At 36.5% G+C, this 15,310-nt stretch overlaps 1 protein-coding gene across 2 annotated transcripts in view; it reads right to left on the bottom strand.

Moving 5' to 3' along the window:
- The window catches only part of MYPN (myopalladin), a 71,612-nt gene extending 58,320 nt beyond the window's left edge, over positions 1 to 13,292 (bottom strand). The window contains exon 1 of one of the 2 annotated variants that reach the window (XM_021699613.1): positions 12,406 to 13,292. In XM_021699613.1, the coding sequence (XP_021555288.1) occupies positions 12,406 to 13,292 (887 nt within the window). Of the gene's footprint in view, positions 1 to 1,367; positions 1,388 to 12,405 lie in introns of those variants that run through there. The other variant, XM_021699614.1, reaches the window with a different exon arrangement.
- Between the last annotated feature and the right edge of the window lie 2,018 nt (positions 13,293 to 15,310).

Genomic DNA, 15,310 nt, shown 5'->3' with positions numbered 1-15,310 from the left:
TCACCTCCACACTTACAGTTAAAAAAAATTTCAGTTTCATTTAAAAATGTCCTCAGTGAAGCAGTAGAAATAATTACTTTTATTAAATCTCAACCTTGAGTCCATATCTTGTTAACATTCTGGGTGGTGAAATGGGAAGTAACACAGAGCATTGCTACAGGATATGGAAGAGCACTTGTGTGATTTTTTTGAGTTGAACTAAGCATTAAATGCGTGGAACAATATTTGAACTTGAAAGAGCAACTGACAAATTATGGTTATTCAGACTTGGGGGTCTGGCAGATGTTTTCTCACAAATGAATGAAATAAGCCTGTTGTTTCAAGTAAAAATAACTGATACCTTTGTTGCCAATGAAAAAATTGGAGCTTTCAAGGAAAAATTAAAGTTTTGGAAAACTTGTATCCCCCACTGTGAATTTAGAGCTTCCCAATACTTAAAGACTTTTTGATAAAATCAGATGATGATATTAACACATGTGCTTTTTTAAAAATATTAAATAATAAAATGTGTCAACATTTGGAAAATCTGAATTACTCATTTTCCAAATTACCAATGCATGATATTATCCATTTAAAGTTCAAGATGGACAAAGGGTTTTAGTACAGCAGAGTACAAAAGTTCATTGGTATAGTTTCAGGTTTCACATTGCAACTAACCTTTAAAAAAAACCACTGCTAGCTGAATTTTGATGTAGTACCAACAGGAATAGCCACATTACCTGAAAAGCCTATTGAAATATTCTTCCTGTTTCCAGTTACGTATCTGTATAAGGCCAGATTTTAAAAATTTACTTCAACCCAAACAACATATTACAACAAACTGAGTGCAGAAACAAATATGAGAATCTAGCTGTCTTCCATTCAGCTAGACATTAAAGAGATTTGCAAGAAATGTAAAAGATTGCCACTCTTCTCACTAAATTCTTTTTTTGGAAAATACGGTTATTTTTCATAAAATTATTTATATTAGCATGTACATTATTGTTATTTAAGAATGAATAAGAAATGCCTATTTAAAACATTTCTCAATTTTCATTTCAAATATGATAATTATAGATGTAACTCACATAGACAAAATCGCTTTTGGGCCTCAGTAACTTTTAAGACTGTAAAAGGGTCCTGAGAACAAAAAGTATGAGAACTACTAGAGTATGATTTGGAAATCTACAGGTAAATAGATGGGAAACTGCAAAAAGACTCGAAATTAGTCTGTTCTTTAATGTTATTTGACTTTTAAAGCACCGTACCTGTATTAATTTGACAAAGCAAATAGAAATAACTATTTCAAAACAAATAAACAAATACCTTCCCTTATGTAAACATTATAAGGTTACCTCATTTCTTTAGTTAATGTTTTTCTTCCTTACCAAAATGAGAGTGGAAACATCTAGAGCAATTGGACAGCCAGAAGGCGATAAGTGGAATGGTTCAAATGCCCAAACTCTCTGTCAGAAGTGTTTTTGTCCTACTCAGATGGCAAGGATAGCTTCAACCCGTCCCAAAGAACAATCAGTAACCGTCACTCTGACTTTAACACCGTGACCCACTCAGAAATAACGCACCCGTCAGGCTGCCTTCTCAAAAATGTATTAAACTTTATCCGGCTCCCCTGAAGACTTTTGAGGATAAGGAGAAAAATACACTCTCTTCAAACATCTATCCATGTTAGGGAATGCTTTCATAGAAATGCCCTGCCCAAGGTGCGTGTCTTAGAACGCCAAAGCCTCATGACACAGAATGACAGTGTTGCCAGACATGATTCATGGCTTAGCGGAAATGAGTCAGTGATCTGGGAAAATAAGGCAGGTCCAAATGAAAAAGAAGGACCTGGCTTTCGTGCACTAAGGATAGCTTGCCAGATCTGCTAATTTGGGTGTCTACCAAGCCTGGGAATGAAGACACTTGAAGAGACACATTTTTCAGATTTAACTGGATTTTTGGTTACTGCTGTTAGGTTACTATTTTATCAAAAATATGGCTTGGATAAATGTTATGACTCATTGCTTTAGCACATTAACAACTTCTAAATGTAATTTGAATGTGTTATTCTGACTCACCTGCAATAATGCTCATTAAAAGAATGATTACTCAGAGCATGTCTTTAGCCCTGCCCCAGCCCTCCCAATGTCCCTATCCTACCTCCAATTATTGCCTCTCCATGTTTGTTTCCTTTACTAACCTATCTATCACTTATAATTATACAGTGGTTGGTAGGTTTGTTTAATATTTCTGTCCCTTACTGAACAGTAAACACCACAGGGTGGAGATAATCATGTTTGTTTTGTTTATCACTTGTTTATCTGGTTCCTAGCAGCGTATGGTACATCAGAGCTGCTCCAAAAGATGTTTGCTGTATGGATATTAAATGAATGAATTCAAATTAGGATTATCAGAGCCTCAAGCCTGTTTTGTTTTCAATTTTCAAAAAAGTTTGGGGGCTAAAAAAGAACTTTCCTTGAATTGCCTTTAACCAGCTTTGTCTAACAATGCCTGATCTCCTATGTGAAGGGTTGTAGGGCCTAAAATAGACAAAAGTAGTATAGTCAGTTCGTGACATCCTTAGCCCTCTCCAAGCATTAGAGTGACTCTTCCCCAGGCAGAGTGCATTGGACTCTGGAGTATTCGGGACAATAAGATAATAGCAAACATTTTCTAACAAAACTCAAAGTTATGTTGGATTTGCAACACAATTCGGTGTTTTGTATGTCTTGTTTGCTCCTGAGTTAACTCCAGTGCTCATGACCTGTGGCTGAATTTCAATCATGGGACTGTGGGAGTACAAGGGAGAGGATAGGTCTATGCTTGAAATTTTATTTTATTTTATTTTTTATTGTTATGTTAACCACCATACTATGCTTGAAATTTTATTTTATTTTATTTTTTATTGTTATGTTAATCACCATACTATGCTTGAAATTTTATTAAAATTTACTGAGTTCTTCCAGGTGGAAACTTCTTGCTAACTTAAGAGAAACATAAATAAGCACTTGGTTAGTATCAATTTTAATAATGAAAGTGAGAATTAATAAAGTGAAAATGAAAACAATTCCTAAAATAATTTTTTAAAGGAGTAAATTACTTTGGGTAGGGCTGACTGGAAACTTTTTATTGTCCTTTTCTAGAATACTTACCTTTTCTTTTTCTCATAGTACTTATTACTAAATTACTACATAATTTAATTATTTATTAAATTTGCTGTTTATCATCTATTACCTTCACCTCAACTAGAGTAGAATACGGCAGGAAACTTTGCTTTATTTACTAATGAATTTCAAGTGCCTTGAATAGTTCTTGATGCATAGTGAGTGCTGAATGAATTTTTATTGAGTGAATGAACAAATGAACATATTAAATTTTTTCATTTTGTTGATGCAATGTACTTGAATCTTTGCAATATTGTATATTTTAAAGTATAAATTTTTCTTTTCTTCTGTTTTACTATGTTAATCTTTCTTTCAGAATAAATTCAATTTGGAACCACTTTGATGGTGTTGATTTTGTTTACCCCAAGAATTTAAGTTTGGCTTAACATTATAAAATCAATATTCTTTACCATATCAAAAGAATAAAGGGAAAAATCATATAATGATCTCAACAGTTGCAGAAAAATGTTTTATAAGATTCAACATCCACTCATGATTTAAAAAAATCTTAATCTTCCTAAACAAAACAAACCTACAACAAAATCTTATGTAAGGGTGAAAAATGGAAAGTATTCCCTTTAAGATTATAAACAACACTAGAATACCCACTGTCACCATTTCTTTTCAACATTGTGCTGGAGGGCTTAGCCAGTTCAGTAAGTCAGGAAAATGAAATATAAGATACAAGACTGGAAAGGAAAATCACCCCTCCAAAATCTATAGAAAATCTCTAAAATGCAGCAAGGTTGTTGGTTAGAAAAACCAATATACAGGTGGGTAGGAGGATGGAGTAACTGGGCGATGGGCATTAAGGAGGGCACTTGATGTGATGAGCACTGGGTGTTACACGCAACTGATAAATTATTGAACACTATACCTGAAACTAATGATGTACTATATGTTGGCTAATTGAATTTATATTAAACAAAGAAGGGCACCTGGGTGGCTCAGTTGGTTAAGCGACTGCCTTCGGCTCAGGTCATGATCCTGGAGTCCCGGGATCGAGTCCCGCATTGGGCTCCCTGCTCAGCAGGGAGTCTGCTTCTCCCTCTGACCCTCCCCCCTCTCATGCGCTCTGTCTATCTCATTCTCTCTCTCAAATAAATAAATAAAATCTTAAAAAAAATAAATTAACCAAAGAAAAAGAAAAGAAAAAATATACAACAGTTGATTGCATTTCTCTATATAACAATCATAGAATGTAATTTTTTAAAAAGCTATCATTTATACAGTATGAAAATAAGATTCTTATGGATAAATCTAGCCAAAGATTTGTAAGACTCAGAGAAAAAATTATTTAAGCTTATTTTTCAGGTAATCTAAATAGGTACATGGAGAAATATACTATGATCCTGAATATGAAACCTCAGTATTTTATTTTAAAAAATATTTATTTATTTTGAGAAATAGAGAGAGAGAGGAAATGGGTTGGGAGTAGGGGCAGGGGGAGAGAGAAAGAGAGAATCTCAGGGTGACTCCCTGCTGAGTGCAGAACCCAATGTGGGGCTCGATCTTACAACCCTGAGATCATGACCTGAGCCGAAACCAAGAGTCAGACGCACAACAGACAGAGCCACCCCGGCGCCCTGAAGCCTCAATATTTAAAGATGTCAAATTCTCCCTGAATTGATCTACAAATTTAATGCAATCTCCCAAATCTTAATAAATTTAAAAATTCTTATGGAATTTGACAAGATGATTCTAAAATTTATATTGAGAGCAAAAGGCCAAGAAGAACTAAAATTCCTTAAAATGAAAAAGCTGGAAATAAGAATTATGAAAACTCCTTTGCAATGAGATAAATAAACCAAGGAAAGGAATAGAAAGCCCCAAGCTAAATCCACGTTTATGGAATTTTGACTTATGATGGAGCTGGCATTATAGATCAGTTGTTATTGATGAATATACTTTTCAATAAAGTGGAGCTGAAACAGTTGGTTATCCAATCTAAAAATAACTTAAATGGATTTTTCTGCTTTACACCATACACAAAAATCAACTTTAAATGGATGAAAAACTTAAATGTGAAAGACAAAATTATAAAACTTTCAGAAGACATTATATAAGCATATTTTACTTTGAGGTTAGGAAAAATTTTTTAAGCTAGACACATACTATAGAAACCAAAGCCATAAAAAATTAATTTTACATAAAGTTAAAAATATCTAATTATAAAGATACCATAGAGAAAATAAGAAGGCAAGTCAAACCAGGAAAGGATATTTTCATAATATATATGTCAATATGTCATATGTATCTTAATCATATTTTTTAAAGTCTTACAAATCAATAAGAAAAGAACAAATTGACAGAAAAATGAGTGAAAGATGTAAAGAGGCCCTTCATAGAAGTGAATCCTGAATGGTCCATAAACATATTTTTAAAAATTCTCAGCTTCATCAATAACTACGGAAATGAAAATTAAAATCACAACAAGATAACACTTCATACCTATCCAATTGGCAAAAATTTAAAAGTCTGGTAATATCCGTATTGGCAATGATGTAGAACAACCAGAACTCTGGTTGTTGGCGGGAATGCAAGTTGAAAGAATTCCTTTGGAAAAAATTGGTATTATTATGAAGTTGAAGCTGTACAGACTCCCTCAGCAATTCCATATCTAGACACACTCATGTACCAGGACAATATATTAGAATGTTTATAATAACATTGTTCATCTTAGGAAAAAAACTAGAAACAACCCAAATGTACATCAACAATACAATCCTCTAGCCTTACAGTGAAATGCTATATAGTGATGAAAATGAGTGAATCAGAGTTACATGCAACATCATGGATATAGCTTTTGGAGAAAAAAATTCAAGCAGCAGAAGAATATAAACATCATGATTCCACTTACATAAAAATTTTAAAATATGTAAATTTCACTAATATTACGTTTTTAAACTTTTTATTATGGAAGCTGTTAAATATACACAAACTAGAGACACTGTATAATGAACCAACATGCACATATCCCTTAGCTTCAACAAATTATCAACAAATGGCAAATGTATTTCTTTTCTATTCTCCACTTTTTCCCACCTTGAATTATTTTAAAGTAAGTCCAGGATTTTGTGTCATTTCACCTGTAAATGCTTCCATATCAATATTGTTTAGGGACGTAAAAATCTGTTGTAAAACTATGAAGAAAAATTCTTGACAAAAATTTAAAGAGAAAACACAAGATTTGAGACAGTGGTTACTTCTGAGAGGGGAGGGAGGGATAGGATTAGGAAGACAGCAGTCTTAAAAATAATGGTAATGTGGGCACACAGATGTTTGTGCTATTATTCTTATCCCATGAACACACACACACACACACACACTCTTCAGTACCTGTTCAAAATATACTTTAGAAAACAATTCAGACAATTCAGTCTGGCGATCTGTGTCCACTTTGGGAGTATATATGAAGTCAAGAGACTGATTAAAGGAAGTTGGTAGGCAATGGCAGGAACTTCTATAGAAGCCCTTGGAGAGCATGACTTATAGCCTCTGGAGTCTGTGGGGGTACAGAGGCTTATGCCCAATTCTTGCCACAGAAACTCTTAAGGTGAAAGGATATTTGGTATTGCCCAAGAGGGAAGGACAAGAGAGAGGGCTTCAATGCCTAGATTTCCAAAGTTTATGGGGGAAAGATGTGGGTTTTTCCCATGGACCAAGTGGACACTACAGAAACTAGACTGGTGTTCCACCTCAAAACAGAACTTGCCTCAAAGAACCACCTATGAGGGTGAGGTGACTCCAACAGAGAGAGTGTGAGGGTGTACTGTTGGAGTAAGAACTGAGGAACAGGTACTAAAATGCTACCTGGAGATTGCAACATCTGGGTCAAGGAACAGAGTGTGGGGAAGGTCCCTCCCACTGAGGAAGTCTCTGAAGAAATTGCAAAAATTCTCAGCACAGAGGCAAACAGCAGTTTGTTAAAACACTGATGTTTGGGGCTCACTTTTAGAGATCCTGATTCAGCAGGTATAAGGTGGAACCCGCAAATCTACATATTCACCAAGGTCCAAGATGATGCTGACCAGCTGGTCCAGGAACCCACTTTGAGTAGCGGGTTCTAGGAGACTCTCAAAATGTAGCCTCTGCCCCGTCTCTGGACTTATCTCAAACCGTCTCCTCCTCACTCTATGTTCTGGTGACATCAGTTCCTTCAGTTTCTTAAAGTCAACAATGGTCTTGCAGGCTTAAGAGCTTCGAATTTGCTGTTCCCTCACCCTGAGACACTTTTCCTCAAGCCCCACTTTGCTGGGCTCTTTTATTTCTCAGCTTAAATACCACTTTTTTTTTAAAGATTTTATTTATTTATTTGTCAGAGAGACAGAACACAAGCAGGGGGAGAGGCAGGCAGAGGGAGAAGCAGGCTCCCCGCCGAGCAAGGAGCCCGATGTGGGACTCGATCCCAGGACCCTGGGATCATGACCTGAGCCGAAGGCAGCCGCTTAACCGACTGAGCCACCCAGGCGTCCCTTAAATACCACTTTTTAAGAAAACCTTCCTCAGCCTACCTATAAGGTTTGGTGCCTTCACTATATGCACCCTTCTTTATCACATTTACCACAATTGTAATTACATAATAATTTGGGGAATTTTTGTTTGTTGTCTGTGTTCCTTATTAGACCCTAAGCTCCACGAAGGCAGGGAATTTTTCTTGTTTTTGCTGTTTTAATCTTAGTGCTTATAACAATACATGGCACATAGTAGGCATTTGTTATTGGTTGGATAAATGAATGAATGAAGGCATCTAAATTTTCCCAAAAGTTAGAAGAAAAAGCCCCTAAAGATATTTCAAAATATTTGTATAGTATTTTAGACGATGTATCATAATACAATTGTTTATAATATTTTTATAATTCCCCCGTGTCATTTAAAATATCCTTTGTCTTTGTAACGAATTTATTTCCTGAGTATGTCACTTGCAGGCTAATGTCCAGAAGTAACAATAGCAAAACTAAGCAGCCAAAGCAGGCATTGATGCCTATAAAGGGTAAATTTGTGCCTCTTCAGAAGGTTGTGTACAAGCAAACATACTTGGTGTGACCCAGCTGTACATTCCTGGGAAAAGAATTTGAAGTCAGGATACAAAAAGGGATCACGGCCATTTGCTGTGAATTCCTACAGACACTTTTATCTGTGGGTAATGCACGAATGTATTTCATTTTCTAAGGCACCTCCTCCAATGAAGCTATGTCCAAGATTAACAAGCTCTTCCAAAACGCTACCTTCAGTGATGGAGGATCTCCCCTCTACAAAACAAAGCAATTTCTGCCCAATTAATTTGGAAATCAACAAATACACCAAAAATGATTTTTCCAGTTTGCTAAACCAGAGTTACAAGAGCATGGATAACATACTGATTACACAGAGGGGTACCCAGAGACAAGGTTAGACCTCAGTTGCCAGGTACGCTTATTACATTTTCTTACAAAAATAGTGAAAGGATACTTTTCTTATTGACTGCCACCTTTCTATGTGGCAAACCAAAATGTCTCATTATTATTTTAATGCATTTTTAAGGTATTCTCTGGATCAAAATCTGTGCTTCTGGGTTCTGTGGAGATGCCTTAGGAGTTTTGGGCTTCTTCCACCCCAATGCTCTTCAATCTCAAAACCTCTAATTTTATCCTTAAAACTGTGTGTGTGTGTGTGTGTGTGTGTGTAACTTCATAACATGTAACAGATTCATTGCTGGAGAAAACTGGGAGGAGTAGTTACTGCTAAAAGAAGGTTGGAAAACACTACACCAGTCTGGAACTAGTAGAAGTTAGTTCCAAGTGTTACCTGTTTATATATAGTCCCTTTGTAATTACAGAGATATTGTGTCCAGATTTCCCAGTGTCCAGGTCATTCCTTGGAATGTCTCCGGTGCCACTACCCTCTCATTTGACCTTCAGTCCTGCATTTCCAACTGCCTATTGGATATCGTCCCTCGGTCTCCTCAGACTCAAATCATCAACCTCCACCATATGTCAGCCACATCTTCCATTTTCTTAGTCCTTGCCAGTGACCCCAATATTCTCTCAGGTACCCGGCTTCAAACATGTGGACTAACATTTTTTACTCATCCTTCCTATCCAGTCAGCCACCAAGTTTGGCTTGATTTCTTTTCTTCTAAATCTTGCTCACTCACAACTTCTCTCTGCTTTCCCACTGCCCGTATTCAAATCCGATCAGAACATCTGATGCCTGGGATATCTTCCACAGCTTCCTAAGCAGCTTACTTGCTTCATTCTTTTCAAGTCTAACTCATCCTTCCAGACTAATTCTACTTAAATGCTCCCTTTCATCTTGGTACTTCCCTATACGCAACCTTATAAATGGTTTCCAGATCGTTTTGCAACCAAATCTGAACTATTCTGTTTTGCTTTCAAGGCTCTGCAAAATCATCTGGCTCTACTGTCTTTTCAGGTTAGGTCAGTCTCCTCCCTGTCATATAAAAATATTACTCTTCCAGCGTCTGTGCCTTTATATGAATGTGTTAAATTGACCTGGCCTAAAAGGACCCATCCGTCTGTATATTTCTTCAATGTTTTCTCTCGTCTTTGCTCACTTGTTACCCCATGTCCTTCACATAGCCAAGTACTTGCGGTTCCTTGAAAACACTTGTCTTTAGACCTATGCACTTGCTTCCTTCTCCACCCTTGGTCTCTTCAAACTAAAGTCACCTCCTTTGTGAATGCTTCTTTTCTCCAGCACTCGAGGCAAAATAATCACATCTTCCTTTGAGCCGCTGTTGTGTTCTATACATACTTCTGTTATAGCCCTTATCATACAATGTCGCAACATTTTGATTACATGCCTGCTTGATTGCTCTTTTAGATTGTGAGCTACCCTCTCAGAATAATTTTAGACTTGGTTTCAAAACAAGGTCTTTGACCTCCAATAGCTCACAGTTGTTTTGTATTCCCAGTGAGTCACTTTTGTAATTCAATAGGTATTTGTTGAATGAATGAATGAATGAATGAATGAATAAATGAGTAGATTTCTTTCTAAATCCTCTCACTCCTTCTCACCCTACATGTCTGAAGCCTTCTTTGATCTTTCTAGTCCTCCATCCCTTCTCTGAAGACTGAGAGTTCTTATGGCTTTGTACTATACAAATTTGGATGATTCCTTTAACTGAATCACAAGCTCCTTGAGGGCAGGGACATGTCTTATATTGTCTCTGTCATTGCAATAATCAAAGTGCAGAGCACATAGTAAAAATATATTTGCTGTCCAGTTATTTAGAGTTATGTAAACTCTGGGCTTAGGACAATAATGACAGCTAATAGAAAATTCTAAACTTTTTGTAATATAATTGTTGCCATAAATTAAGTACTAATTCATTCAGAAAATATTTAGTGAATACCTAAGAATTTCCTGGCACCAAACCAGTGGTAGGAAAACAGGCATGAATTCTATCAGGAAAGAAATTCTTCCAGGTAAAATTAGTATTGTTACATAGAAGCTGTTTACATTTTTTCTCACCTTAAAATTTGTAAATTTGTGTTTGGTTGATTAAGTAGTTTCTGAGTGACCATTAGATTACTTTTTTGGGGCGGGGGGATGGGTATCTTATAATTCTTCCCGGCGAATTTTTCTCACGGGAACACTGAATTCTTTTTTGTATCTGAGATTGTCACAGTCATGAAATGGGGAGAATCAGTCCTGAATGATCTGGTCTAGTTTTTGTGGTTTTTTGGGGTCCATTCTATGTTCAGAAATTAGTGGGTTGGACAAGACTAATCTAAGTAAGTTGTGTGTGTACTATAACTTTAGTACTCACCAGCTTACCTAGACTGACCAGATGTCACTGAGTGATTTCCATCATGGTGCTGTGATGATATCTCACCAGCATTACCAACCAGACTCCTAGAGAGTGTCATCAGGCATGCTTAGAATAGAAGGGTAGATACTGCCCTGTGTCATACAGTTTCAACCCTTTGTTATATCTTAGGCCAAATGACTCACTCCTGATTTAAACTGAAGTTGAGTTTCTTGTTTTCCTGCTTCTTTATGCATTGGTTTACTTAACATTTCTTAATGACTACCATGGGCCCGAAAGATATAAAGCAGATACGAAGGTGTTCAAGATACAAAGGAAAACCCTTGTCCTCAAGAAGCTCATTTGGATAACTGGATAGTAGTGTATATGCCATTGTAGAAATAAAATTATGTTGCCTTTGAAAAGCAAAATTCAATATATGAATACGTCTTTGGGCTAGAATCTCTTGAATCAATAGGCAAATATAAATAGAACTATTATTATTATTATTATTTTTTTTAAAGATTTTATTTATTTATTTGAGAGAGAGAGAGTGAGAGACAGAGAGCATGAGAGGGGGGAGGGTCAGAAGGAGAAGCAGACTCCCTGCCGAGCAGGGAGCCCGATGCGGGACTCGATCCCGGGACTCCAGGATCATGACCTGAGCCGAAGGCAGTCGCTTAACCAACTGAGCCACCCAGGCGCCCTAGAACTATTATTATTAATACTATTACTGTCCTATAATATGAATACTATGTGAGAAAAAGACAACCTTATTCTTTCTTTAGTCTATTAGTCTTTATTCTATCATTTGGCTTTCTTCAAAATTGAAAAAATACCTCAGGTATTCATTGAATATAGGTCCTAAATACTTTCTTGTTTTAAGCTTCAGGCTGTAGACCTGTGCTGTCCAATACCTCAGTCACTGGCCACATGTGGTATTGGGCACCTGAAATGTGGCTGGTGCAACCTAGGACTTAAATTTCAAATTATATTTAATTTTAATTAATTTAAATTTAAAAACTGATAATTCCGCTACTGTGAAATTTTGAAGTATGTTTGGAGCAACTTGAGTATGTTAAGCTACTTTTTCAACTGTAAATGTTATGAAATAGAAATGCAGATTAAATATTTCCTAGGAAAATTTAGCAGTCAAATTGAGATGTGCTGTTATAAGTGTAGAATTCATGCTGGATATCTTATTAATAATTTTTACATTGATTACCTGTTGAAACGATAATATTTTAATATATTGATAAAATAATACATATTTGAAAAGTTTATTTCACCCAGTTCTTTTTACTTTTTGAAAATGTGACTAGTTGAAAAATTTCAATTGCGTACTATGGCTAATATTATATTTCTATTGGAGAGTGCTACGTTAGACTCTGACTTTTTCTCAAAAGGAGTATATAATTTTTGAGACCACACACTTAAAAGACAAACTTAGGAGGATCAGGGTAGATGGAAAGCAATTACCACACGTTACTAATGGGATATTTTTTTTACCTTACTTGAGGTGGTGGAATTCCTACCACTATGCAATCCAACTGTACTCTGGTTCCTTCTGGAACTTCTCTGCTCCGTAACTTTTGAGTGAACCGAGGAGGTTGCCCCAGAGGTTCTTCATAGTACAAAGATGAAGGTGAAGACTCGGGGGTGGTGTCTCCACCTGCAGCCTGCTCAGCTTCGCGCCTCTTAGCTTCCTGCCTTTCAAGGGCATGATTCACTTCATTATCCCTAGTATCTGCAGGGATAGGGATGGGAACAGAAGATCTTTCTCTTCTTTCTGAGATATCTGACAAACTGGAGCTATTTTCCTGCATAAGTTTGTTTTGAGATTCCAATTTACTCTTGTGGTTTTTGCAGGTGCGAGGTCTAATCCTTTTGGAGCTATGGGCTTTGAAAAGGGAGGACAGCTCTTCAATGAAATCGGCAGCCTTATTTAAGAATACTTTTTTGGACTGGGTTTCAGAACTATACTGTGGCCTTTTTGCCTCCTGGGGGCTCTCTTCAGAGCTGGTAGGACCTTGAGAGTTATCCTGACAGAAGTTGGGGTCAAAACTTGATTTAGGTGAGTGTTTCATTTGATCAGATGAAAGATGTTTTCTAGCTTGAGCTTCATCTGCTTTCTCCAAAGGGTCGTGATTGATGGCCAATCTTGCCAGATTGACACTTTCATCTAATTCTTCTTGGCTCAAGAAGGCTGAGAGATCTGGAAGGTCATCTTGACCTCCTCCTTCAGCAGCTCCAGAAGGATTGCCAAAATGGAAAGTGTTGGAGGAAGGTTCTGCTCGACTCCTCTCATTGTTTCCCCGATGTCTAGTTTCTGCTAAATAGCTCTCTCTTAGAAGTTGAGATATGGAAGTAGAAGCTTCTAGGCTGTCGTCTTGCATGCTGTCACAAAATAATAATAACAAAAAGTTGGGTCATTTCTAAAGAATAACAGATCTATAAGCATGATGGATTTTTTTTTAAAGATTTTATTTATTTATTTGACAGAGAGATAGAGAGAGAGCACAAGTAGGCAGAGTGGCAGGCAGAGGGAGAGGGAGAAGCAGGCTCTCCGCTGAGCAGGGAGCCGGACGTGGGGCTCGATCCCAGGACCCCAGGATCATGACCTGAGCAGAAGGCAGCTGCTTAATCGACTGAGCCACCCAGGCTCCCCTAAGCATGATGGATTTTTAAGAACTTAAAGTTTGAAATTAAAAAATTGCCTAATTTTGATACTTCTACAAAATTTACATTAAAGACTTAGAGATTAACCTTAAATTGTAAAATGAAGAGGAACTGAATGAGATTGCCCTGAGATATAAAATAAAAACATGGGTGATAACCACTCTATTAAGTTCTTTAATACAACAAATTCAATTGTGAAAGCTATGATGTAGCTATAGTGATATTAAATACAACTTCTAAGCATAATTTTGATAATATCTATAAAGGGCTTTTAGTTATAAAGACCTTTCATACACAGAGATTTGCTGTCCATACTCTCCCCTTTACCTTGAATGCAATAAAATATAGAAATTAAAAGATACTGACGACAGCAGTTTTTCATTTCATTCATAAAAAGTCCTACATAAACTGACATTATCTCCTATGGTTTCAAGACTTTTTCATTCAGCTTCACCCACACCGGTTTCTTATTATTCCTGAAATATTCTAAAGTCACATCTGAAATGCTTCAGAACATTTGCACTTGCTATTGCCTGTACCTGGAATGCTCTTTCTGACAATGCTATGTGACTCACTTCTCACTTCCTTCAATTATCCGTCCATCTATTCTCTCCTCAGTGGTTCCTTCTTTATGGCCCAACATAAGATGGCAATCCCCTTCCAGCCTATCCTTTTTACTCAGTTTGGTTTTCTCAGTACCACTTATCTCCATGAGAAATATCTGGCACGCACATTTTTAGCAGCTTGTCATTTTCCTCCCACTAAAATATAACTTTTACCAATGCAAAGACTTAGATCCCAATAAATAACTGTTAAACTAATGAATAAACTCTTCTTTGAATTGGAAAAGAAGATACAACATAATCTCATTTAGTTACTAAAAACATCAATTTGATCCAGTTCATGAAAATAAATAATGCTTTTGGTTTTCGACTAGAGACAAGTTGTTTAAATTCATTGTTGTTTACAGGTTCAATCTGCTCTTGAAAAGTGTAATGATTTAGCCTTTTCAGATAAAGGTATAATTAATTTAATTTCTACGAAGATATGAGTTAGAGCCTAGATTTTTAAAAATCTCTTATATTAACATTGGTGAAGAGGGGATATAGGAGACAGGGAAATGAGGTTCAAGACAGGACACCGCTAAACTGTATTTCACTGTATACCGTTTCCTGACTTTTGAGTGTCAATTATATGAGGATATTACTGATTCAAAAAATAAATAATTTTTTAAAATATTAAGAAAATACTACAATAACTTTAGTTAAAAGCCCCCCTGAAGTAGAGAGTTTGGTAATACAAAGCAACTTTATATTATTAACATTTTATCATTTATTTAGTCACACATTTACTAGAGGGATGGCAAACTCGTGACCTATAGGCTGTTACTTCTCTCTTTCCTTAAAAGATACAGTTAACAGAGTACAGTGTTCTTCCCGTAGGATCTTGACTTTCTTAACACTCTACTCCTTCAGTCACCACCAATCAATCAGAGATGGTAATAGAGATGAAGACCATCTGCCATTCTTGGCTACTACCTGCTAGGCCTTGTGCTGGGAAGATGGAGAGGAAAGTAATCTAAATCTTTTTAGGCTACACACAATTCTTTTATTTTATTTTATTTTATTTTATTTATTTGCCAGGGAGAGAGAGTGAGAGAGTACAAGCAGGGGGGACTGCAGGCAGAGGGAGAAGCAGGCTGATACGGGGCTCGATCCTAGGACCCTGGGACCAT

This window comes from Neomonachus schauinslandi, chromosome 6, assembly GCF_002201575.2.
Source record: "Neomonachus schauinslandi chromosome 6, ASM220157v2, whole genome shotgun sequence".
Lineage (NCBI taxonomy): Eukaryota > Metazoa > Chordata > Mammalia > Carnivora > Phocidae > Neomonachus > Neomonachus schauinslandi.
Note: the sequence above shows the minus strand (reverse complement) of the source record. Positions and strands in the feature narration are given on the sequence as shown.